Source organism: Nerophis ophidion, linkage group LG05 (genome assembly GCF_033978795.1).
Source record: "Nerophis ophidion isolate RoL-2023_Sa linkage group LG05, RoL_Noph_v1.0, whole genome shotgun sequence".
Lineage (NCBI taxonomy): Eukaryota > Metazoa > Chordata > Actinopteri > Syngnathiformes > Syngnathidae > Nerophis > Nerophis ophidion.
This window is the reverse complement of record NC_084615.1, coordinates 3,033,486-3,060,877: the sequence shown is the minus strand read 5'-3', so window position 1 is coordinate 3,060,877 and position 27,392 is coordinate 3,033,486. Positions and strand designations below refer to the sequence as shown.

At 42.1% G+C, this 27,392-nt stretch overlaps 2 protein-coding genes across 2 annotated transcripts in view; one reads left to right on the top strand and one right to left on the bottom strand.

Annotated features, from left to right (window-relative positions):
* Window positions 1-16,573, top strand: part of sfxn1 (sideroflexin 1) — a 35,394-nt gene extending 18,821 nt beyond the window's left edge. Inside the window, exons 7-11 of the mRNA XM_061899722.1 lie at window positions 6,569-6,696; window positions 6,761-6,810; window positions 6,907-6,956; window positions 12,633-12,680; window positions 12,743-16,573. Coding sequence (XP_061755706.1) covers window positions 6,569-6,696; window positions 6,761-6,810; window positions 6,907-6,956; window positions 12,633-12,680; window positions 12,743-12,839 — 373 coding nt within the window. The 3' untranslated portion in view covers window positions 12,840-16,573. The remainder of the gene's footprint in view (window positions 1-6,568; window positions 6,697-6,760; window positions 6,811-6,906; window positions 6,957-12,632; window positions 12,681-12,742) is intronic.
* Window positions 15,224-27,392, bottom strand: part of atp7a (ATPase copper transporting alpha) — a 31,483-nt gene continuing 19,314 nt past the window's right edge. Inside the window, exons 10-23 of the mRNA XM_061899721.1 lie at window positions 27,152-27,385; window positions 26,984-27,075; window positions 26,759-26,886; window positions 26,488-26,642; window positions 26,294-26,428; window positions 24,875-25,069; window positions 21,857-22,039; window positions 21,580-21,784; window positions 21,361-21,504; window positions 21,130-21,272; window positions 18,800-19,003; window positions 18,610-18,727; window positions 17,251-17,353; window positions 15,224-17,170 (exon numbers count right to left, since the gene is read on the bottom strand). Of these exons, the coding sequence (XP_061755705.1) occupies window positions 16,897-17,170; window positions 17,251-17,353; window positions 18,610-18,727; window positions 18,800-19,003; window positions 21,130-21,272; window positions 21,361-21,504; window positions 21,580-21,784; window positions 21,857-22,039; window positions 24,875-25,069; window positions 26,294-26,428; window positions 26,488-26,642; window positions 26,759-26,886; window positions 26,984-27,075; window positions 27,152-27,385 (2,313 nt within the window). The 3' untranslated portion in view covers window positions 15,224-16,896. The remainder of the gene's footprint in view (window positions 17,171-17,250; window positions 17,354-18,609; window positions 18,728-18,799; window positions 19,004-21,129; window positions 21,273-21,360; window positions 21,505-21,579; window positions 21,785-21,856; window positions 22,040-24,874; window positions 25,070-26,293; window positions 26,429-26,487; window positions 26,643-26,758; window positions 26,887-26,983; window positions 27,076-27,151; window positions 27,386-27,392) is intronic.

Sequence of the window (27,392 nt, the reverse complement as noted above, 5' to 3'; positions counted from 1 at the left end):
ATAAATGGCAAAGACAACCAAAGACAAAGCCAAATACTCTTGTGACGTTGCGTCATGCTATTTTGTATGACTTCATTGGCCTATTTTTGGAAAGTATTTGTTGAACTTGTTTAGAAGTTCTATGGTAGAGTCAGTCAGAGAAACAGGATCTGGGTGGTTAAGAGATCTCCATAGTGATGTGGCATTCGCAAACGAATCAAGTCTTTTGAATGGCTCTTTTAAGTGACTTATTTGTGTTTTGGTCTGTATGCTCTTGTGCTACAAAGTTTCTAATTTTAGGTGGAGGGGAAAGTCCAAATAGTGATGTCACTGTCGAAGCATGGGGATATGGTGCCAACTTAGGGAATGTTTACATTGCCAATAAAACACAAAAATATATAGTTAATATTTAAGAATATTTCCCACCCATATTGGTTCATCCATCCATCCTCTGCTTATCCGAGGTCGGGTCGCGGGGGCAGCAGCCTAAGCAGGGAAGTCCATACTTCCCTCTCCCCAGCCACTTGGTCCAGCTCCTCCCGGGGGATCCTGAGGCGTTCCCTGGCAAGCCAGGAGATAGTCTTCCCAAAAGCGTTCGGGTGGCATCCTGACCAGATGCCCGAACCACCTCATCTGGCTCCTCTCCATGTGGAGGAGCAGCGGCTTTACTTTGAGTTCCTCCCGGATGGCAGAACTTCTCACCCTATCTCTAAGGGAGAGACACAAACTCATTTGGGCCGCTTGTACCAGTGATCTTATCCTTTCGGTCATAACCCAAAGCTCATGACCATAGGTGAGGATGGGAACGTAGATCCACCGGAGAGCTTTGCCTTCTGGCTCAGCTCCTTCTTCACCATAATGAATCGATACAGCATCCGCATTACTGAAGACGCCGCACCGATCTGCCTGTCGATCTCACGATCATCTCTACCTTCACTCGTGAACAAGACTCCTAGGTACTTGAACTCCTCCACTTGGGGAGGGGTCTCCCCCCCAACCCGTGAACAAGATCCAGAGGTACTTGAACTCCTCCACTTGGGGAGGGGTCTCCCCCCCAACCCGTGAACAAGATCCAGAGGTACTTGAACTCCTCCACTTGGGGCAGGGTCTCCCCACCAACCCGTGAACAAGACTCCTAGGTACTTGAACTCCTCCACTTGGGGAGGGGTCTCCCCCCCCAACCCGTGAACAAGATGCAGAGGTACTTGAACTCCTCCACTTGGGGAGGGGTCTCCCCCCCAACCCGTGAACAAGATGCAGAGGTACTTGAACTCCTCCACTTGGGGAGGGGTCTCCCCACCAACCCGTGAACAAGACTCCTAGGTACTTGAACTCCTCCACTTGGGGAGGGGTCTCCCCCCCCAACCCGTGAACAAGATGCAGAGGTACTTGAACTCCTCCACTTGGGGAGGGGTCTCCCCCCCAACCCGTGAACAAGATGCAGAGGTACTTGAACTCCTCCACTTGGGGAGGGGTCTCCCCACCAACCCGTGAACAAGACTCCTAGGTACTTGAACTCCTCCACTTGGGGAGGGGTCTCCCCCCCCAACCCGTGAACAAGATGCAGAGGTACTTGAACTCCTCCACTTGGGGAGGGGTCTCCCCCCCCAACCCGTGAACAAGATGCAGAGGTACTTGAACTCCTCCACTTGGGGAGGGGTCTCCCCCCCAACCCGGAAATGGCACTCCACCCTTTTCCGGGCCTCATATTGGTGTACATTTAAATAATTTGGATTCACATCTTATATTTGGTTTTTCCAAGATGGCGGCGCCCGAACGGGCTGCGTCCTCGCGAAGCTCCTGTTAAAGATGAAACATTTGGCAGAAATACCGGACAATTCCACAGACTTTATGGCTGGCTCACATCGTGGTCACTCCGTGATCACGTACGACCGCCAGACACTTCTGGATGTGGAGATATCGGGCCGTTTTGGACTGATAGACGCGTGCGTGCTAAACATGCTAACTAGCATGGGAATACGTCGGCGGCTACATCCAGCGGCCTGTGAAGCAGAGGAGTCTAGTAGCAGCGGGGGCCGTCTACGGAGCAGACGCCAGCGGTGTGATCGGAAACGCAGATGTCGAGCGGGGCTAAAAACAAAGCAGAAGGCTAATCCCCACAGAACACCACTTCCCTCCACCCTGAAGACGGATTTAAATGGAAGATGCGAGACTACTGGTCTGGGTAAGGAGTCAGTTAAATTAGAACAAGTTTTTTCTGCTTTGAGTGTTTCAGAGTTGGACATGTGTTTTACTGAGGTGGCTAACTATGATGCGTGCAGTTTATCAAAGCAACAAACAAACAATCGGAAAATCCCCGTTACTGAGGTGGCTAACCATGATGCGTGCAGTTTATCAAAGCAACAAACAAACAATCGGAAAATCCCCGTTACTGAGGTGGCTAACCATGATGCGTGCAGTTTATCAAAGCAACAAACAAACAATCGGAAAATCCCCGTTACTGAGGTGGCTAACCATGATGCATGCAGTTTATCAAAGCAACAAACAAACAATCGGAAAATCCCCGTTACTGAGGTGGCTAACCATGATGCGTGCAGTTTATCAAAGCAACAAACAAACAATCGGAAAATCCCCGTTACTGAGGTGGCTAACCATGATGCGTGCAGTTTATCAAAGCAACAAACAAACAATCGGAAAATCCCCGTTACTGAGGAGGCTAACCATGATGCGTGCAGTTTATCAAAGCAACAAACAAACAATCGGAAAATCCCCGTTACTGAGGTGGCTAACCATGATGCGTGCAGTTTATCAAAGCAACAATCAATCGGAAAATTCCTGTCGTATCAATTCCTAGATATGGTCGTAACTATACTGAATGCACTGGGCATAATAAACACAACATTATTAATATTGCTACTACGGATAATTTGATCAAAAACTCCCTAAGACAGCCCCCTACCTATAATATAGGTTTTTTAAACATAAGATCATTGTCTCCCAAAACGTTGTTAGTTAATGATATCATCAGAGACAACAATCTTAACGTCATCGGTCTCAGCGAAACCTGGCTTAAACCAAACGACTTTTTTGCGCTAAATGAGGCATGTCCTCCTAACTTTACACATGCGCATATTGCCCGTCCGCTTAAAAGGGGTGGGGGGGTCGCACTAATATACAACGAAAACTTTAACCTTAGTCCTAACATAAATAATAAATATAAATCGTTTGAGGTGCTTACTATGAGGTCTGTCACACCGCTGCCTCTACACCTGGCTGTTATCTACCGCCCCCCAGGGCCCTATTCGGACTTTATAAATGAATTCTCAGAGTTCGTTGCTGATCTAGTGACACACGCCGATAATATAATCATAATGGGGGACTTTAATATCCATATGAATACCCCATCGGACCCACCGTGCGTGGCGCTCCAGACTATAATTGATAACTGTGGTCTTACACAAATAATAAATGAACCCACGCATCGCAACGGTAATACGATAGACCTAGTGCTTGTCAGGGGTATCACCGTCTCCAAAGTTACGATACTCCCGTATACTAAAGTATTGTCCAATCATTACCTTATAAAATTCGAGGTTCAGACGCATGTTCGTCAAACTAATAATAATAATAACTACTATAGCAGCCGCAACATTAATACGGCCACAACGACAACTCTTGCTGACCTACTGCCCTCGGTAATGGCACCATTCCCAAAGTATGTGGGCTCTATTGATAACCTCACTAACAACTTTAACGACGCCCTGCGCGAAACCATTGATAACATAGTACCGCTAAAGTTAAAAAAGGCTCCAAAAAAGCGTACCCCGTGGTTTACAGAAGAAACTAGAGCTCAGAAATTATGTAGAAAGCTGGAACGCAAATGGCGCACGACTAAACTTGAGGTGCACCATCAAGCATGGAGTGATGGTTTAATAACTTATAAACGCATGCTTACCTTAGCTAAAGCTAAATATTACTCAAATCTCATCCACCGTAATAAAAACGATCCTAAATTTTTGTTTAGTACGGTAGCATCGCTAACCCAACAAGGGACTCCTTCCAGTAGCTCCACCCACTCAGCTGATGACTTTATGCAATTCTTTAGTAAGAAAATTGAAGTCATTAGAAAGGAGATTAAAGACAATGCGTCCCAGCTACAACGGGGTTCTATTAACACTGACTAGATGGTATATACGGCGGATACTGCCCTCCAAAATAGTTTATCTCGTTTTGAGGAAATAACATTAGAGGAATTGTTACAACGTGTAAATGGAATAAAACAGACAACATGCTTACTTGACCCTCTTCCTGGGAAACTGATCAAGGAGCTCTTTGTATTATTAGGTCCATCAGTGCTAAATATTATAAACTTATCACTCTCCTCGGGCACTGTTCCCCTAGCATTCAAAAAAGCGGTTATTCATCCTCTTCTTAAAAGACCTAACCTCGATCCTGACCTCATGGTAAACTACCGACCGGTGTCTCACCTTCCCTTTATTTCAAAAATCCTTGAAAAAATTGTTGCGGAGCAGTTAAATGAACACTTAGCGTCTAACAATCTATGTGAAACCTTTCAATCCGGTTTCAGGGCAAATCACTCCACGGAGACAGCCCTCGCAAAATTGACTAATGATCTATTGCTAACGATGGATTCTGATGCGTCATTTATGTTGCTGCTCCTCGATCTTAGCGCTGCTTTCGATACCGTCGATCATAATATTTTATTAGAACGTATCAAAACACGAATTGGTATGTCAGACTTAGTCCTGTCTTGGTTTAACTCTTATCTTACTGATAGGATGCAGTGTGTCTCCCATAACAATGTGACCTCGGACTACGTTAAGGTAACGTGTGGAGTTCCCCAGGGTTCGGTCCTTGGCCCTGCACTCTTCAGCATCTACATGCTCCCGCTAGGTGAAATCATTCGCAAATACGGTGTTAGCTTTCACTGTTATGCTGATGACACCCAACTCTACATGCCCCTAAAGCTGACCAACACGCCGGATTGTAGTCAGCTGGAGGCGTGTCTTAATGAAATTAAACAATGGATGTCCGCTAACTTTTTGCAACTCAACGCCAAAAAAACGGAAATGCTGATTATCGGTCCTGCTAGACACCGACCTCTATTTAATAATACAACTCTAACATTTGACAACCAAACAATTAAACAAGGTGACTCGGTAAAGAATCTGGGTATTATCTTCCACCCAACTCTCTCCTTTGAGGCACACATTAAAAGCGTTACTAAAACGGCCTTCTTTCATCTCCGTAATATCACTAAAATTCGCTCCATTCTGTCCACTAAAGACGCCGAGATCATTATCCATGCGTTTGTTACGTCTCGCCTCGACTACTGTAACGTATTATTTTGGGGTCTCCCCATGTCTAGCATTAAAAGATTACAGTTGGTACAAAATGCGGCTGCTAGACTTTTGACAAGAACAAGAAAGTTTGATCACATTGCGCCTGTACTGTATATACCTTTATATACATATATACATACATATATACCTATACTGTATATACCTTTATATACATATATACATACATATATACCTATACTGTATATACCTTTATATACATATATACATACATATATACCTATACTGTATATACCTTTATATACATATATACATACATATATACCTATACTGTATATACCTTTATATACATATATACCTACATATATACCTATACTGTATATACCTTTATATACCTATACTGGCTCACCTGCACTGGCTTCCTGTGCACTTAAGATGTGACTTTAAGGTTTTACTACTTACGTATAAAATACTACACGGTCTAGCTCCAGCCTATCTTGCCGATTGTATTGTACCATATGTCCCGGCAAGAAATCTGCCTTCAAAGGACTCCGGCTTGCTAGTGATTCCCAAAGCCCAAAAAAAGTCTGCGGGCTATAGAGCGTTTTCCGTTCGGGCTCCAGTACTCTGGAATGCCCTCCCGGTAAAAGTTCGAGATGCCACCTCAGTAGAAGCATTTAAGTCTCACCTTAAAACTCATTTGTATACTCTAGCCTTTAAATAGACTCCCTTTTTAGACCAGTTGATCTGCCGTTTCTTTTCTTTTTCTTCTATGTCCCACTCTCCTTTGTGAAGGGGGTCCGGTCCGATCCGGTGGCCATGTACTGCTTGCCTGTGTATCGGCTGGGGACATCTCTGCGCTGCTGATCCGCCTCCGCTTGGGATGGTTTCCTGCTGGCTCCGCTGTGAACGGGACTCTCGCTGCTGTGTTGGATCCGCTTTGGACTGGACTCTCGCGGCTGTGTTGGATCCATTATGGATTGAACTTTCACAGTATCATGTTAGACCCGCTCGACATCCATTGCTTTCCTCCTCTCCAAGGTTCTCATAGTCATTATTGTCACCGACGTCCCACTGGGTGTGAGTTTTCCTTGCCCTTATGTGGGCCTACCGAGGATGTCGTGGTGGTTTGTGCAGCCCTTTGAGACACTAGTGATTTAGGGCTATATAAGTAAACATTGATTGATGATTGATTGATTTTATAAGTGATATCAATGATTGTTTCCTAGATTAAACATAAATCCCATCTCTGGTCTTTGAGACCATACTTTGTGTAAGATTTGTGGTCTTTTGCTCCTCGTCCCCAGAGAACTCCAACACGGCATTCCCATAACAGACGAGAAGGACAACAGGATAGGAGAGTCCACCAAAGCCGCCCAGCAAGCTATCTCTCAGGTTGTGGTCTCCAGGATCCTCATGGCCTCTCCGGGAATGGGTACTCCAAACTACTCTGGATGTCATCTTCTATGCCGTCATGTCTCATTTCTGTTTCCTTTCAGCCATCCCGCCCTTTTTAATGAACCATTTGGAAAAGAAGGCCTTTTTGAAGGTGAGCTCTCAACAGAGGAATGTTATACGGTGAAATAAATGCAGCAGGACAGGAATTCAATGCTACTTTTATGTTTTTTTTGCCTGCTGCCTTCAGAGGTTTCCATGGATGAGTGCACCTATTCAGGTCAGCCTGGTGGGATTCTGGTGAGTGGTCACTGACGCCGTGTCTTCAAACATCTATACAAGTCTTCTAGTCATTATGTCTAAAGGCCATGTTGTATTCAAGTCTTCTAGTCATTATGTCTAAAGGCCATGTTGTATTCAAGTCTTCTAGTCGTTATGTCTAAAGGCCATGTTGTATTCAAGTCTTCTAGTCATTATGTCTAAAGGCCATGTTGTATTCAAGTCTTCTAGTCATTATGTCTAAAGGCCATGTTGAATGCTTCACTATTCAGACCTCCAAAGTCAAACACAATATGTTCTGCAACTAAATATGAATCAGATTATCTAGAACAGTGGTTCTCAAATGAGGGTACGTGAGAATTTTTAAAATATTCTAAAAATAGCAACAACTCAAAAATCCTTTATAAATATATTTTTTGAATAATACTTCAACAAAATATGAAAGTACGTTCATAAACTATGAAAAGAAATGCAACAATGCAATATTATTTTTTGTGGACATGTTCCATAAATATTGATGTTAAAAAATTATTTTTTTTATGAAGAAATGTTTATAAGTAAGTTGATGAATCCAGATGGATCTCTATTACAATCCCCAAAGAGGGCACTTTAAGTTGATGATTACTTCTATGTGGAGAAATCTGCATTTATCATTGAATCACTTTTTATTTTTCAAAAAGTTTTTACTTATTTGATCTTTTTTTTCAAATAGTTGAAGAAAGGCCACTACAAATGAGCAATATTTTGCACTGTTATACAATTTAATAAATCAGAAACTGATGACATAGTGCTGTATTTTACTTTTTTATCTCTTTTCAACCAAAAATGCTTTGCTGTGATTAGGGAGTACTTGAATGAAAAAGATGTTGACAGGGAGTACTTGAATGAAAAAGATGTTGACAGGGAGTACTTGAATGAAAAAGATGTTGACAGGGAGTACTTGAATGAAAAAGATGTTGACAGGGAGTACTTGAATGAAAAAGATGTTGACAGGGAGTACTTGAATGAAAAAGATGTTGACAGGGAGTACTTGAATGAAAAAGATGTTGACAGGGAGTACTTGAATGAAAAAGATGTTGACAGGGAGTACTTGAATGAAAAAGATGTTGACAGGGAGTACTTGAATGAAAAAGATGTTGACAGGGGGTACTTGAATGAAAAAGATGTTGACAGGGAGTACTTGAAGTAAAAAGATGTTGACAGGGAGTACTTGAATGAAAAAGATGTTGACAGGGAGTACTTGAAGTAAAAAGATGTTGACAGGGAGTACTTGAAGTAAAAAGATGTTGACAGGGAGTACTTGAATGAAAAAGATGTTGACAGGGAGTACTTGAAGTAAAAAGATGTTGACAGGGAGTACTTGAAGTAAAAAGATGTTGACAGGGAGTACTTGAAGTAAAAAGATGTTGACAGGGAGTACTTGAAGTAAAAAGATGTTGACAGGGAGTACTTGAATGTAAAAGATGTTGACAGGGAGTACTTGAATGAAAAAGATGTTGACAGGGAGTACTTGAATGAAAAAGATGTTGACAGGGGGTACTTGAATGAAAAAGATGTTGACAGGGAGTACTTGAAGTAAAAAGATGTTGACAGGGAGTACTTGAATGAAAAAGATGTTGACAGGGAGTACTTGAAGTAAAAAGATGTTGACAGGGAGTACTTGAAGTAAAAAGATGTTGACAGGGAGTACTTGAATGAAAAAGATGTTGACAGGGAGTACTTGAAGTAAAAAGATGTTGACAGGGAGTACTTGAAGTAAAAAGATGTTGACAGGGAGTACTTGAAGTAAAAAGATGTTGACAGGGAGTACTTGAAGTAAAAAGATGTTGACAGGGAGTACTTGAATGTAAAAGATGTTGACAGGGAGTACTTGAATGAAAAAGATGTTGACAGGGAGTACTTGAAGTAAAAAGATGTTGACAGGGAGTACTTGAATGTAAAAGATGTTGACAGGGAGTACTTGAATGTAAAAGATGTTGACAGGGAGTACTTGAATGAAAAAGATGTTGACAGGGAGTACTTGAATGAAAAAGATGTTGACAGGGAGTACTTGAAGTAAAAAGATGTTGACAGGGAGTACTTGAAGTAAAAAGATGTTGACAGGGAGTACTTGAAGTAAAAAGATGTTGACAGGGAGTACTTGAAGTAAAAAGATGTTGACAGGGAGTACTTGAAGTAAAAAGATGTTGACAGGGAGTACTTGAAGTAAAAAGATGTTGACAGGGAGTACTTGAATGTAAAAGATGTTGACAGGGAGTACTTGAATGAAAAATATGTTGACAGGGAGTACTTGAAGTAAAAAGATGTTGACAGGGAGTACTTGAATGAAAAAGATGTTGACAGGGAGTACTTGAAGTAAAAAGATGTTGACAGGGAGTACTTGAATGAAAAAGATGTTGACAGGGAGTACTTGACTGACCACTGATCTAGAACACACTTACATATTATTTATTAATTCTGGTTTATTGAAACTACAGGAGCTAGTAAGGTTACAGACATAATGTGTTATATTTAAGGCTAAAAGTAAAACGTTATCAGCAAAATGACAAACAATGTTTGTCATCACTTCTGAGAATGAAGAGCATAGAAGAAAATCTCATTTCAAACTTCAGTATTCAAAGATAACTTTGTAACAAAAGTGTACATCAGTGGCGGGGGTTCAACTATGGAATTCTCTTTACAATGAGATAAAAGATTGTAGAAATATATTCCAATTGGAAAAAATATAAAGACGGAACAATAAGTGTTTGCATTTTGCTTTATATTTACTTGACTTATTTTTGTCTGGTTTTGTATTTGTTTTGTATCATTCCTTGAGGTGTATATTATTTTTAGTTTGGTTTGTACTTTGTGAAGTTTTTGCATGTTTTCATTATATTTGGATGCTTGTGAATCTGGCCTATCCATTAATTACTTATGTTGAAGGAGGCAGGATTTTTTTTTTTTGGAAGATTATCTTCATCCGGTTTCTTCTCGAGCATAGGTGCGTAAATCTGTGTTTTGTTGTTAGAGTTTGTCTATTGATCAAAAATGCACATCAATGAAGGCGATAAATCCAAATGATTGTGGCGCCCCCTGGAGAATCTTACTCCTGTGGAACATATGTAAATCCGCCAGTTTGTTGGTTTGCATCCAAAATGTATTGATCCATTTTAAAGTGAATTCCTCAGTTCCAGAGTCATTTGTGCTCATCATACAATCTTTGCCAACTAAACAGGCCCTTTTCGAAATCAAGGGTTTCCAAACTACAGGGTGTTAGAAAGTCATAAAGTTTGTCTAAGTCCAAGTCAAAGTTTTATTATAAATATCTGAAAACACTGGGATGAGGTGGCGACTTGTCCAGGGTCTACCCCGCCTTCCGCCCGATTGTAGCTGAGATAGGCACCAGCGACCCCAAAGGGAATAAGCGGTAGAAAATGGATGGAAATCTGCAAACATAATTGCTGCAATTCTGCCGCCATCTTGTGGACAATGTGAGTTAATCAGGTTGATGTTTGACTATCAGAAAGTCATTCTAGTCATTGAGAGTGAAAAGCACACCTGGGTCCAAATATGCAACATGAAGTCAATATTGCGGTTTTGTTTTTCTGTTGAGTAAAAATACAATGCATTAATTGCAGATGGTTTGTGGTCCCTTTGCACTCCACAGAAGTAATGGGTCACACTCTCTCCATACAAGCCAAATAGTGCTAATAATTCAGCCCCACACACACACACACACACACACACACACACACACACACACACACACACACACACACACACACACACACACACACACACACGTAGCCACACCTACTATCCCAGGTGGCAAGTGAGGAACAAATCCCTGCCTCTACACAGGTCGAACATAAATTGTGGCTTTGATATAAAAAAATATACCCAATCCAAACAACCTTTCCTGCTCATGGTACAAATAAAATGCAACCAATACAAAAAGTCAACACGCGTTTACACATTTACGCCTGCTCACTGAAAACTTCACCCAAAAGCAGTGAAGTTGGCATGTTGTGTCATTCGTAAATAAAAACAGAATACAATGATTTGCAAATTATTTTTAACTTATATTCAATTGAATACACTGCAAAGACTGAGCCCATGTGGTGATATCCTTTACACACTGATGTCGCTTTTTGATGCAGTACCGCCCAAGGAGTCGAAGGTCCATAATATCGCTTACGTGCAGTGATTTCTCCAGATTCTCTGAACCTTTCGATGACATTACGGAGCGTAGATGTTGAAATCCCTAAATTCCTTGCAATAGCTTGTTGAGAAATGTTGTTCTTACAATGTTGGACAAATTTGCTCACGCATTTGTGGACAAAGTGGTGACCCTCGCCCCATCCTTGTTTGTGAATGACTGAGCATTTCATGGAAGCTGCTTTTATAGCCAATCATGGCACCCACCTGTTCCCAATTAGCCTGCACACCTGTGGGATGTTCCAAATAAGTGTTTGATGATTCCTAAAGTAGCTTGAGGCTCCTCTACTATCACATTCAGTCCACTTGCTGCGGCAACAACAACACGAAACTCCAGATGTTCTTCTTGGTTTGTATGGTTTACTTGTGATCTTAATCATTTCAAACATAAAACAGTCACGATGTGGGAACAAATGAATGACAAAATAAAGAGAGTTTGTTGCAGTACTAGTTAGAATAAGTATGAGTGAGGTCAAAAAACTGTGTGGCTCAATTCCACCGCACCTGACTGCCATTACCCATAACACCGTGCGTCCAAAAACCAACTTACCACACGCATCCTTCCGCCATATATGCACTTAAAACAGTTACGTCATCAAATCATTTTGACAAATGTAATAATTACAATTAAAGTGAGCTTTATATAATTACTCTAAGCATTCAATATATACATTTTCTTATCATGCAAATAAAGGAAATAGTCCTCTTTTGGCTGAATAAACATAAAGCACCTTTCATTAAATGTAAATTAACTTAAACAGCATTTAGGCTCCTACATAAGTGTTTGATGAGCATTCCTCAACTTTTAGTCTTTTTTCCCACTTGTGCCATTTTTTTGAAACATGTTTCAAATTTCTTTCTATTTTTTTAGCCCAATGGCCTAATTCAAAAAGTTTGGACACCCCTGCAAAAGTACAGTAAAACTATTCACTCCGATAGATCCCCAATAAACTCATAATAATGGCGCAGTGGGAAAGTGGCCGTGCGCAACCCGAGGGTCCCTGGTTCAAATCCCACCTAGTACCAACCTCGTCACGTCCGTTGTGTCCTGAGCAAGACACTTCACCCTTGCTCCTGATGGGTGCTGGTTGGCGCCTTGCATGGCAGCTCCCTCCATCAGTGTGTGAATGTGTGTGTGAATGTGGAAGTAGTGTCAAAGTGCTTTGAGTACCTTGAAGGTAGAAAAGCGCTATACAAGTACAACCCATTTATTATGTAGTGGGAACAAGACAGAGGTTGTGAAAAAATATGAAATGAGTACTGGTTATTTATAGATTTGTATTAAACATGTTTTATACAAATGTTTATTGAATTCCCAATCATTCAAGCTGCGAATGAATGAATGAATAATGGACACTTTGTTGTTTTGTGCCATCCGACAAGCGTGTTGATTTTTTAAAATGTCTTTGAAACGATTTTTATTCTATTTGGCTCGAAACTGGATTTAATAAGATGACTGTTTTGTAAAAGTGACTTCATGATTGTGTGTTTTTTCAGCCTGGTGTTTGCGACCCCGCTGTGCTGCGCCTTGTTCCCCCAGAAGAGGTGAGTGAAAATGACATCAAGAGACCTGATCCTGGTGACAAATAAGGCCTCCAACCCTGCAGCTCGATATCAGTTAGCCGCCTGGAGCCCGAGCTGCAAGAGAAGATCCGTGCCAGCCACCCAGAAGTGGAGAGAGTCTACTTCAACAAGGGGCTATGAGAGCCCCCCTGCCCCCCCCAGCCTCCACACGCCCTCATTCAGGTTGGGTCTCCTCATTTCACGCACATATCCAAGGCTTCAGTCAGGGTGATATTCTTCAAATGGCTTACCTGTGCAGTATTTCTCTTCACATTCTTGACTTTGGTTTCTATTTTTTTAGCCTCTAATTATTCTCAAATGTCTGCAATCGTGCCAAATCCACATGACCTCCTTTTATTACATCGTTATACTTAAATCTCTATACATTTTTGCCAAAAAGCTTCTTAATCACTGGGGACCCATGAAATATGGTGCTATTTAAAACCTTCAAAATATCTTTGTTCATCATAGTATTTATTTTGCTTGACAAACAGGCACCAGAAACCAGGGTTGTTATTCATGTTTCCTCCTCTAGTCGCCTTTTTTTAGGTTGAACAAAACCCATCTAATGTAATAACACAGTTTTTTTTACATCAGTAGTGTACAATTTGTATTTTAAAATCAGACTAATTAAAGTTAAAATACCACTGATAGTCACACACACACACTAGGTGTGGTTGAATTATTCTCTACATTTGACCCATCACCCTTAATCACCCCCTGGGAGGTGAGGGGAGCAGTGAGCAGCAGCGGTGGCCGCGCCCGGGAATCATTTTTGCTGATTTAACCCCCAATTCCAAGCCTTGATGCTGATTGCCAAGCAGGGAGGTCATGGCTCCCATTTTTATAGTCTTTGGTATGACTCCCAACCTACTGATCTCAGGGTGGACACTAACCACGAGACCACCGAGTAGGTTGAGTGTTCAAACAAAAAATCCCACACGGTGGTGGTAAAATAAACCATTACGGGGCCAAATAGAGTTGCAAGTGCAAGCACTTTAACAAAGAAGGTGGGAAACACGACTGAATTGAAGAAATAACTCGTAGCAAAGTACGTCCATCTTCAGCAGCTTTTGCTAAACTTAGGTTTTACAGATGCCATGTCTTAGTGTTTAAAGGTATTTAAGGCCACGTTTTTGGGTGGAGGAGAATAAGTTGGAGCCGCCTGTTGAAGGTGTGACATTGCATTGATCAAAGTGGTGTTGAATTGGGGCAAAGACCACCATTTGAGGAAATACATGCCTCATTAAAGTATCATTTGAAGTTGACATCCTGTAAGGAGTATCAATCAATAGCACTTCATTAAAAATATATATATATATATATATATTGATTTCCTTTATGAAGATGAGTGTTTGGTAAATATGTGCTCAATATGATGGGTTTTGGAGGCAAATACTAGATTTTATTTTTACACCTTATCTCAAGTCTATTGCATGTACCTCTAGCAGTATTTCATGAAGTAGGAAGAAGACATCTAGAACGTGCAGCACAAGAAGTCAGGTGACTCCTACCTGAGCTGCGCTGGTTACTTCTCACATCTGGACAGGTGGTGTCAATGACCCGTTCTAAATCCAGGATGGGATAGAGGGAAAAAAGGTTAAATCGAGTGTTTAAGTGAAGATTTTATCCAATTAGTGCAAATGTTTACATCAAATGTTCAATGTTCATCCTGGTGTGATCGCTATTAAGATGTTTAATATAATATCAAATCTATTGTTGTACTGTACAAGTGACTTGATTTAGTGGGGTTGCTGTTCCCTAGCTGCTGAGTGGCTTTTCTTCTTGTCGTCTTTAAAGTAACTGAATGTAACTTTTTCCTGCTACGACCAAGTCTTTTAGACCAGAAAAAAGCACAAAGTCATGACAGTCCTTTTTTTCCTGACCAATGTTTATCACCTTTTACCAGCTGAGGGAGTCGCACAAGATGAATAATTCAATGTTTACTGGACATTTCTCGTCTCCAAATCTGAAAACTACCACAGTGGAACCTTTAAAGTCAAACAGATCGTTCAGAACAATGTCACCCCCCTGTCGGAAATAAGGGGGCCACATTCTTTCATTCCAGACTTAAAACTGCAATTAAACTAAAAGAGTAAAACTACTCACCTTTTGAAGAGCCGTCCCTGACTGACACATACAGGACACATTTTACATGCACATTTTTGAAACTTGTTTGCAGTAAACAAAACAAAATATGCAATATTAGAAACAATCATTGGATTTCAATTCTATGCTTATCAACAAAGTTTGCCAAGAGTTGGGAGACATCAACAAAAAGCCAATGAAACACTTGAGTAGTCCATCACTTCCATGGCTCACTGAACACATTTTCTGAAGGTTTCAACTTCAAGTTTGCCCGACTTGTGAGGTTCCACTGTATGTACAGCCTCAGATATACTCATCTTGTGGAGGATCAACACATCACGTATTTCTACAAAAAATGGCATTTGGTTGTGCAGTACACTGACTCCATGTGTGTTTGGATGAAATAAAACAAAAATGGATAAATTGAGAGCAGCGTCTTCAGGTTCATGACAACACAGCAGTGACTTGACCACAATGTTGTGTTTTTAATTCCAAGGCACAAAATGCTTTGAAGAACAATCAGAGGAAACTTTTAAGCGTAGTTTGGCCGCACACATGTGAAGCTTTGTCAATGTTTTTTGAAGAGTCTGGCAGTGAGGACCGAGGTTGCACTGTTTGTTGGACTTTAAAAAATGCAAAAAGGGGGGAATAAAAACAGTGCCCATTCATGACTGTAATAATATTCAACTAGTGAGATAGGCACCAGCGCCCCCCGCGACCCCGAAAGGGAATAAGCGGTAGAAAATGGATGGATGGATGGATAGTGCCACAACTTGTGTATTTGACTGTTGATACCTTGCGGCCACACACTTTGAGGCAGTAACACAAACACCAACAACTTGTGTATTTGACTGTTGATACCTTGTGGCCACACACTTTGAGGCAGTAACACAAACACCATCCAACGTGTGTATTTGACTGTTGATACCTTGCAGCCACACACTTTGAGGCAGTAACACAAACACCATCCAACTTGTGTATTTGACTGTTGACACCTTGCAGCCACACACTTTGAGGCAGTAACACAAACACCATCCAACTTGTGTATTTGACTGTTGATACCTTGCAGCCACACACTTTGAGGCAGTAACACAAACACCATCCAACTTGTGTACTTGACTGTTGATACCTTGCGGCCACACACTTTGAGGCAGTAACACAAACACCATCCAACTTGTACCAACACACTGAAGCCTCAGCACAAAAATGTCATGTAACAGCAAATTAAGATCATCCATCCATTTTCTACTGCTTATTCCCCTTTGGGGTCGCTGGTGCCTACCTCAGCTACAATGGGGCGGAAGGCGGGGTACACCCTAGACAAGTCGCCACCTCATCACAGGGCCTACACAGATAGACAGACAACATTCACACACTAGGGACCATTTAGTGTTGCCAATCAACTTATCCCCAGGTGCATGTCTTTGGAAGTGGGAGGGGCCTATCCCCAGGTGCATGTCTTTGGAAGTGGGAGGGGCCTATCCCCAGGTGCATGTCTTTGGAGGTGGGAGGAAGCCGGAGTACCCGGAGGGAACCCACACAGTCACGGGGAGAACATGCAAACTCCACACAGAAAGATCCCGAGCCTGGATTTGAACCCTGACTACTCAGGACCTTGGTATTGTGAAGCCCCCAAATTAAGATCAGTCACCGAACAAAAGCTCACATGAGCCAAGCAGCGCACACACCGTTGCCACGGAAACATGTAAAACCTGTGGTGTCTGTGGCGCTCCACTTTGGAATGTGCTAGACTTTCCAATGGCACCACACACCGGCTCCACCCATTTTTCCCGACACACGCAAGGAAATAATATAAATAAGGTATGTTTAAATACTGGGAAATAAAGGACACTGAAAGGGAAAAGGGGCTAAAAGGTGAGTCTTAGCATCAGTCTTTAGGTGCACAAAGAAAAGTGTTGTCTCCGACCCCAAGAAAAGGAGAAGGCTGCCTTGAAGTGCTTGTGATGAGCCGGGTGAGCGTGAGGAAGACACAAGGGAGCACACACACTGGCTGTGAAGCCCGAGGCACCCTTAGTGGCAAGGTAAGGCCATTTTCCAGGTTAATCTCCTTCAGCATGTGATACATTTGACCGTGTTGTGATGGTGGGCTTCAGCAGAACTCCTCCTCACACGTTGCTTCCCCCACCAGGAGCGAGTGCTTGTCCGGCTCGCTGAGCACCAAGCTGTGCAGCGACTGCTTGTCGGAGCGCAGGGAATTGATGGATGCCCGGCTGTAGTTGACGATGCGGTCGAGCAGGCTGAGCTTGGGCGAGGGTCGCCGCAGCTCCCCCATGCCGATGTGGACGCTGACGTCGGACAGGCTGCCCTGTCGCCTGGTGTCGCCCAGTTGGGCCTCCAGCTTCTCTGCACTGGGCTTGGTGTAGCTTCAGACAAACACACCGTTAGAAGGCTGAACATGTGCACGCGGGTTGAAAGAAGATATTCATATCAAAGATCACATTACCACTTGAGGAGAAGGGAGGACACAACTACAGAGACAGAAGACAAGGCCATGGCAGCAGAGCCCATCCACGGCTGTAACACCAGACCAATTGGGAGGAACACACCTGACCACAACAACTTACTTTGAAATCTCTTCATTTATTTTGTGACAACATGACTATGTCGGTGTTGACAAAAATAAACAGGACACTTTTTTTCCCGCAAGCCAGTCTCTAAGAGGGGAATTAAATGTGGTTAAACATATCTTGCACACAAATCTGTGTTGAATGAGTTATAATACAATTACAGTACTTTACATCAAGCTTTTTTCAGTCATGAACATTTTTGTAATTCAAGTACCCCCAATCACAGCAAAGCATTTTTGGCTGAAAAAAAGAGATAAAGAAGTAAAATATTTATTAAAATGTATAACAGTGCAAACTATTCTTCATTTCTTGTGGTCTTTCTTGAACTATTTGGGGAAAAAGATATAAAAATAACTAAAAACTTGTTGAAAAATAAACAAGTGATTCAGTTATAAATGCAGATTTCTCCACATAGAAGTAATCATCAACTTAAAGTGCCCTCTTTGGGGATTGTAATAGAGATCCATCTGGATTCATCAACTTACTTATAAACATTTCTTCACAGAAAAAGAAATCTTTAACATCAATATTTATGGAACATGTCCACAAAAATCTAGCTGTCAACACTGAATATTGCATTGTTGTATTTTATTTTTACACTTTATGAACTTACATTCATATTTTGTTGACGTATTATTAAATAAATATATTTATAAAAGATTTTTGATTTGTTGCTATTTTTAGAATATTTTTGAAAAATCTCACATGCCCCTTGGCATACCTTCAAGTACCCCCAGGGGTACGCTTACCCCCATTTGAGAACCACTGCTCTACACTATTTATACAAATGTACACATGGCTATATGTTTGTTTTTGTTCATTCTTAATTCCTTATTATGAGAACTAAATTGTATTTGAAGAAACAAACATTTAAGAATGTTAGCATTTGACATAAAAGAGAATAAAGGGTGTCAGACAATGAGTGTAAAGTTCTAAAAACATTCAAATAACGGCAAACCTTATCACTTTATTGTGATTGTGTTTGTGTCTGTGCTTGCACTGAAGTCAACACTTAACTTTTGTTTTGTTTGATCATCAAGTGTTTTAACAATCATACATGGCAGGTATAGAATAAGCCAGCAGATGCTGATCTGAGGCATGTACATTGCTAACGTATTCTGACATTTATTCTTGTTAATTGACCATTTGTTTCACACATTTTTGTTGGGATTTTAGCATGTACAGTAGAAATGGGCCATTGCAAATGTTGCATCCCTGCAATGAGTGTCATGTACCTGCAGCGAGGGGAATGCCGACCAGGTTGTAGACGAGTGCAAAAATAAAGTTGATCCTGATCCGTTTGACAGTCTTGTTGGAGAGGTCAATGCTGCTCACCACATCCAGCAGGTCATTCTGGCAACACAACAATCAAGGGCTTATTCCAAAAGAAAGTAGGAACTGTGAAGAAGAAGAATGCATTCACACCCTGATCAACACCACATCTGCTGCCTCGATGGCTACATCTGTGCCGGTTCCTATGGCGATGCCCACGTCAGCCATGGCCAGAGCTGGCGAGTCGTTGATGCCATCGCCCACCATGGCAACCCTCTTTCCCGCCTGCTGCAGCTGCTCCACTTTGGCTACCTTGTGGGAGGGCAGCACCTCTGCAAACACCTTCCTGATGCCCACCTGGCAGGAGACAACCACACAGAGGTGAACTCACTGATAGGTGATTCCCTAATGTTGCTCTATTTCTAAACAGCTTAATGACCAATTGTACAAATGTGCACTTAAAGGCCTACTGAAATGAGATGTTCTTATTCAAACGGGGATAGCAGCTCCATTCTATGTGTCATACTTCATCATTTCCCCATATTGCCATATTTCTGCTGAAAGGATTTAGTAGAGAACATCCACCATAAAGTTGGCAACTTTTGGTCGCTAATAAAAAAAGCCTTGCCTGTAGCGGAAGTAGCAGACGATGTGCGCGTGATGTCACGGGTTGTGGAGCTCCTCACATCTGAACAGTGTTTACAATCATGGCCACCAACAGCGAGAGCGATTCAGACCGAGAAAGCGGCGTTTTCCCCATTAATTTGAGCGAGGATGAAAGATTTGTGGATGAGGAAAGTGAGAGTGAAGGACTAGAAAAAAAAAGACGAGGGCAGTGGGAGCGATTCAGATGTTATTAGACACATTTACTAGTGTATCCGAGTGTCCTGGGTTCGCCTATATAGTGTACTTATATAATAAAATAATAAACGGGAGACATTAGAGCAGGTCCGGTAGCCACCACTTCTTTAATGTGAACTCCTTTACACCTCTCTCTCCACAACCACACACCCTACGTCACAGCCCCACAGCAACTCTGAAAGGACAAAGCTCCTCCTCCTCACACTCTCTGTTAACTTTGGACACCCTGAACTGTTGGTTAAACTCGGATACTTCTGGAAAATCCCATACCTGCTTATCGTGTTACAAGTGTTTTAGTGAGAGTATATGGTTGTATCCAGAAAGTCGGAGGGGTGTGGCCACGGGTGTGGTGACCGCCAGTGTCTGCGTGGGAAGCCACATTTCTCGACGAGGCAAGGCAGCTGGGTTGATTTTTTTTTTTCCCCCCTCCTCCACGGTGTAAGCATCCGATGGTCGGGGGCGGCTGTTCGGAGGAGGCAAGAGAGTCCGCAGCTGCAGGAAGAACAACGCACACTCTCCGCTCATGTCTACGGTACGAGCCGACTTACTGACACCATTTTCTCAACAATGAAGAACAACGCACACTCTCCGCTCATGTCTACGGTAAGAGCTGACTTACTGCCACCATTTTCTCAGCGAAACCTGCCGGTTGACTTGTGGTAGGGAACCATGTTCGCTTTACCTCTCTGTTCCATAGTAAAGCTTCACCGTCAGCTTTCAGGAATGTAAACAAGGAAACACCGGCTGTGTTTGTGTTGCTAAAGGCAACCGCAATACACCACTTCCTACCTACATCTTTCTTCTTTGATGTCTCCATTATTAATTGAACAAATTGCAAAAGATTCAGCAACACAGATGTCCAAAATACTGTGTAATTATGCGATTAAAGCAGACGACTTATAGCTGGGATCGCTACTGGATCTAAATGTCCGCTATAATAGAATAGAATAGAATGAACTTTATTGTCATTATATTTACATATAACAAGATTAAAGACTCCAACTTAAGGTGCGGTAGCGGGAACAAATATGGGGTGAAATAAAGGACATAAGAGGTAAAAAGGAAAAACTAACAATTGAAATAAACAGACTACTATCCAATAAAAATAATAAGCAATCCTGTACAATATGCAAAACACTATAGAAGTACAAAATACAAAATACTGTACAATATACAGAGCAAGACAAGAGTACCGAAGTAATAAATAACAATCAGTGTCGGACGTATTGCACAGAAGGGTATTAGGTCATGATATTGTACAGGGGGGAATTATTATTATTCTAAGTTAGAGGTGAATTATAATTATTCTAAGTTAGAGGTGAATTATTATTATTCTAAGTTAGAGTTCAACATGGTGACAGCTTTGGGAAAGAAGCTGACTCTGAGCCTGTCACGTCACGAGTCATCATACCGCGACATTTTCAGCGGGATAATTCGCGCAAAATGTAAAATTGCAATTTAGTTAACTAAAGCGGGCGTATTGTCATGTGTTGCAATGTTAATATTTCATCATTGATATATAAACTATCAGACTGTGTGGTGGCTAGTAGTGGCTTTCAGTAGGCCTTGAAGTTGACACAAGACACCAAGAGACATAACTCCACACAAAGTAGATTGCTCACCTGTGCAGCAATGGCCCGCGCTGTCTTGCTGTTATCTCCTGTCATCAGCACGACCTCCAAGCCCATGTTGGTAAGAGTTTGGACTGCCAGCTTAGCTTCCGGTTTCACAGTGTCTGCTATGGCTATCATCGCACACAGCAGATCTAAAAGGCGGTGTTAAACATTTCCTTAATAAATAAAGAGGAGCCAGTAGCAGCTTTGAAAAGAAGAGTTTATATTTCCTGCACTCACTGTCTACGGCGACGAGGACCGCAGTGCATCCTCTGCGCTCATGCTCGGTCATGGCTTCATCAATATCCGGCCGGATCTGCAGACAATTCCTCCTCATCCACTCCCGATTGCCAATAAGGACAACGTAGCTTGCAGTCTGGATGCCTGTGGACACAAAACTCATATCCCATTAACATCACTACAGAGAGTTGACCGTGAGTTAAGGGAATTACGGCGTACTAAGTGGCTGCGGGTCCATAATAAGAGGATGGGAGCTGGTGGTCGTGCTGATCTGAACAAGGACGCTGTTGCGCTGGTTGTTGTCCTCGCTGTCGCTGTCCGCGTGCCTTGAGAGCATCTCTGTGTTGCTGACCTGACACCGAATGCCACAACCCGGCACAGCCTGAAAGTCTGTGCACGTTCCAAGCGACTCGGAGGCGAGCTCCTGCACACACACAGTAAAGCGTTGTCCGAGTCACTGATGGCCTAAGAAAGCAACTTTCTGCAGCAAACTAACCTGCTTGCAGTACTTGGTGATGGCTGCTCCCAGAGGATGCTCACTGCTGTTCTCAGCTGTTCCCACGATGCTGAGCAGCCGAGAGCGAGGCATTTTGTTGCCTTCCACCGCTATCTTAACCTGGATCACCTTTGGAGCGCCGTACGTAATGGTCCCCGTCTTGTCAAACACTACCGTCTGGACCTGTGCATGGACAGTTCTTATGAGTCATCAAATGAGACAAAACACTCCTTGAAAAAAAACAAGACTCAAGTGGCTGAAATTAATGATTATTATTAAAAAATATACAGTATTTTTCGGACTATAATTCGCGGTTTTCCATAGTTTGGCCGGGGGTGCGACTTATACTCAGGAGCGACTTATGTGTGAAATTATTAACACATTACCGTAAAATATCAAATCAAATTATTTAGTTCATTCACGTAAGAGACTAGATGTATAAGATTTCATGGGATTTAGCAATTAGGAGTGACAGATTGTTTGCTAAACATATAGCATCTTCTCGCTGCTGTGTTGGATCCGCTTTGGACTGGACTCTCGCTGCTGTGTTGGATCCGTTTTGGACTGGACTCTCGCGACTGTGTTGGATCCATTATGGATTGAACTTTCACAGTATCATGTTAGACCCGCTCCACATCCATTGCTTTCCTCCTCTCCAAGGTTCTCATAGTCATCATTGTCACCGACGTCCCACTGGGTGTGAGTTTTTCCTTGCCCTTATGTGGGCCTACCGAGGATGTGGTAGTGGTTTGTGCAGCCCTTTGAGACACTAATGATTTAGGGCTATATAAGTAAACATTGATTGATTGATATGTTATAGTTATTTGAATGACTCTTACCATAATATGTTAGGTTAACATAGCAGTTGCTTATTTATGCGTCATATAACCTACACTTATTCAGCCTGTTGTTCACTATTCTTTATTTATTTTAAATTACCTTTCAAATGTCTATTCCTGGTGTTAGGTTTTATCAAATAAATTTCCCCCAAAAATGCGACTTATACTTCAGTGCGACTTATATATATATTTTTTCTTCTTTATTATGCATTTTTGGCAGGTGCGACTTGTACTCCAAAAAATATGGTAAGTAAATATTATGCAATCGTCATGTCCAGTAAGCCCACAATGGCAGTACAACATTGTCATATCGTGCACTAGGGCTGGGCGATGTGGCATTTTCTTAATATCTAGATATTTTTAGGCCATGTACCGATACACAATATATATATATCTCCATATTTTGCCTTAGCCTTGAATGAACACTTGATGCATATAATGACAGCAGTATGATGATTCTATGTGTCTACATTCAAACATTCTTCTCCATACTGCATTAATATATGCTACTTTTAAACTTTCATGAAGAGAGGGAAATCACAACTAAGTCAATTTTCCAAAACTGTATTTAACAAACAGTTATTAAGCAGTGGCACAAACATTCATGTCATTTCAAAACAGAAAGTGCAAGATTGTCAGAGACATTTTAAAACAAGCTACCAGTGCACTTTTGTGCATGATGTCACTAAGAACCATCCATCCATCCATTTTTTACCGCTTATTCCCCTTTGGGGTCGCTGGTGCGTATCTCAGCTACAATCGGGCGGAAGGCGGGGTACAACCTGGACAAGTCGCCACCTCATCGCAGGGCCAACACAGATAGACAAACAACATTCACACACTAGGGACCATTTAGTGTTGCCAATCAACCTATCCCCAGGTGTATGTCTTTGGAGGTGGGAGGGGCCTATCCCCAGGTGCATGTCTTTGGAAGTGGGAGGGGCCTATCCCCAGGTGCATGTCTTTGGAAGTGGGAGGAAGCCGCGGTACCGGAGGGAACCCACAGAGTCACAGGGAGGACATGCAAACTCCACACAGAAAGATCCCGAGCCCGGAATTGAACCCTGACTACTCAGAACCTTTGTATTGTGAGGCAGACACACTACCCCCTCTTCCACCATGAAGCCCTGTCACTAAGCTGGCAAATCAAAACAACACTAAATTAAAGTGCACTTTTTGTACAGAACGCCACTAGTTTCAAACAAATAAAGTACACTTTTGTGCATGATGTCACACAAGATATTTCAATAACTGTCAAATAAAAATGAGCTGCATAACAGGAAATCAAAGAGTGTATGTCTTTCTCTATGTGGTACGTTATTGCGCTGCGGACATGATCTCCTTTTCTTGTTGACTATTTTTTTCATACAGTGTTGATTTGGAAATGTTTACCTCAGCATTTTATTGGTGTGGGCGTGTGGCACTGAATGGACATGTTGACATGCGGAGTAAGCACTCTTCATTCTCTAGCAGGTGACTTTTCAAATGATGGTACATATTAGCAGTAATGCTACTTTTTGTAACAACACTTTTGCCGCATACTTGACAAATTACGGTTGTCGGTTTCACATATTCCCGCTTGAAGCCAAACCACCGCCAGACGATGGACCCCCTGCTGTTTTTCTTGGGAATGAATTCTTCCTTCATTTGTTAGCAGATTCGCACCTTCTTTCGCTCGTATTACCACTCACACCACAGCTAACGTTAACCATGCTGCTACCTCTCTGCTCCGCGAGGGCGTATACGTATGTGACGTATGTAAGAAGGTGCGCTTGCTGTCTGTGAGAAGAAGAGACAGGACAGAGTGGGAAGAGCCTGAAGTGTAATGCCGCAGCTAAAAGCAACTGCGTGAGAAGGTATACTCGAATATCACGATATAATCATTTTCTACATAGAGACAAACCCGTGATATAGCTTGAGACACAGCCCATGACTCTGGGTGAGGGATAGCAATATTTAATGGCTACTTCCTTGTCCTATGGACCACCACTCTGTAGACTGCATGGAAATCAGTTTTGTATGTAAATCTCATTACTCTTTGAATATTTATTGTTTGTATTCAAAATGACTCCCAGGAAGATAATACTCATTTCAACTAAGCTAGAAATGTCCTAATACTTTTTCAAAGTACTGGAGGGGTCATCAAAACACATGCATCAAAGTATTGTTATGAACACACCTTATGTGCCATCTCCAGAGGTTCTCCTCCTTTTATCAAGATGCCATTCTGAGCTCCAACCCCAGTGCCCACCATTACAGCTGTCGGGGTGGCGAGGCCAAGGGAACACGGGCAGGCGATGCATAACACGGTAATGGAGGCTTGGAAGGCAAAGCGAATCACCGCCTCTGCCCTGGAGATGCTCTTGTCGTAACCCTGCAAGGAATAGTGTGGCTGTTTTTGTGAACTGCAAACATTTTTATATTTACTAATGGGAAATGCTAAACAAAAATTCACTACAGAGCAGAAGATGAAACAATATAAGAAGTTTAAATTCATCAATGATAGGTTTGTGTCAATGATTTAATAAATATACAAACAAAAACTTTTTATGAGGAAACAAAATGTGGCCATGTGTGTTTATTTGCTCAACTGCATAGTATATAGTGTCTTAGTGCTAAGGCAAATGCAGTTTAATAATATTTCAATCACATTTCTTTATCATTTTTATCCACAAATAAATAACACGTGTTACATCTCAGGGCGTTCAATCGTTGGCAACTGGACTGCTTGGATTGTCTTGGAAGACGTTTCATCGCTCATCCGAGTGGACTTCATCAATTTGTGCTCATAGACTTAGATTGGTAAGATCTAGTCAAATGGTTGGTGCCAAAACCTCAAATATTTATTCTTCAAAAACCAGGAGGGTGTGCCTGGGCAAGGATTTTTTCACCCTATCTAGTGGGAAAACCCACTTTTTAAATGCAAAAGAGCAATCCTAACTGTCAAAGCAAACAACAGACATTGAAGTGTAAATTTCCCTCGAGATGCATGGCTTGCCTGACTCCTCTTTTGTACCATCTGTCCTTCCTGTCCAGAATCTTTACATTTTTGTTTTCAAAAGAGTGCTGTTTCTCCCTAAGGTGCAAGTGGACAGCTGAGTCTTGGCCTTAATAGATTGGTTGTCTATGCTGTGCCACGTGTCGGCTTAGTGGTTGTTGTGTTTCCCCAATATATGAATCAGTGCATTACACTGGATAGCATACACCAGATTGCTTTTGTGGGTGTAAGGTGTCCAATCTTTTAGACTTTGCATTAAAACAGATGCTTTTCTCACTACATTAGGGCAAAACCATCCTTGCCCATGCAAGTTGGTTTTTGAAGTATAAATATTTGGGGTTTTGGCACCAACCTTTGGACTAGATCTGACCAATCCAAGTCTATGAAAACAAACTGATGAAGCCTTTTCGGATGACCGGCGAAATGTCTTCCAAGACAAACCAAGCAGTCCAGTTGCGAACGATTGAACGCCCTAAGATGACAACGACCTGGATGAATGACAACTTTCATAGGCAGTTGTTACAATATAACATGTATTCTAATAACTATAACCACAGAGTAAGTCACTGAGGACATTTGGTCATTTAAAAGAACACTCACTGGAAAGTATTTTTCCACGAGAGGGAAATCCAGGAACCCAATTACAATCCAGGATATCAAGGTGAGGACCGACACCCCAACAATGAAGGGTACAAAGTAGCCACTGATCTTATCTGCATACTGCTGGATGGGAGCCTAAAAAACATGCATTGAGGATGAAACACTCTAACCACATGCAAGAAAGCATGATGTACCTTTGAAGTTTGAGCCTCTTCAACTAGTTTGACAATCTGTGACAGCGTGGTGTCCATGCCGACATGTGTAGCACTGACCAGTAGGGAGCCGTTCTGGTTAATGGAGCCCGCGATCACTAAACTCTCAGGCTTCTTAGTCACAGGCATTGCCTCACCTGAAATTCCAAAGCAACAGCTGTTCAGAAACAGTACTAACTTTCACACTCACAACTATTTAGTTGTAAGCTACAAATTAAATTAGGAAAACTGGGTCTTTTATAGTATGACCAACCTGTGATCAGAGATTCGTCCGCCATGGAATGACCCTCAATAACTCGGCCATCGACGGGAAACTTTCCTCCAGGAACTACTTTTACCACATCTCCCCTCTGCACCAGCTCAACGTCCACCTGCTCCTCACTATAGTAGCAAGATATGTTTTAAAACATAATGTGGACTTCAATACGGAGAAACATGCTTAACTTATCAAGTGGCATTCCAAACGCACAGGGTGTACCTTAGGATGGATGAGTCGCTGCCGAGTGTAACCACTGTGGCCTCAGTGGCTTGTAGAGACATCAGCTTGGACAGAGCCTCGGATGTTTTGCTCTGGAAGGAAACAATCCAAATTCCTGTTACCAAGACCATTACAAGGTACTTTGAATGTCTTCTTAGTAAGTTGAACCTTGGCTATCTGTTCCAACCAGCGTCCCAAGGAGATGAAGACAAAAAGCATAGGCGGTGTGTCAAAGAAGGTGATGGGGTTGATTTTTGCTTTCTCCACCATTGCCACTATAAGTATTATGAAGGAGTACATGAAGGCTATGGATGTTGCCAGGACTATAAGTACATCCATGTTGGCAGATCTGTGTTTTACTGCTTTGTAGGCTTGAATGTAGAAGTAGCGGCCGCCGATAAACTGAAGA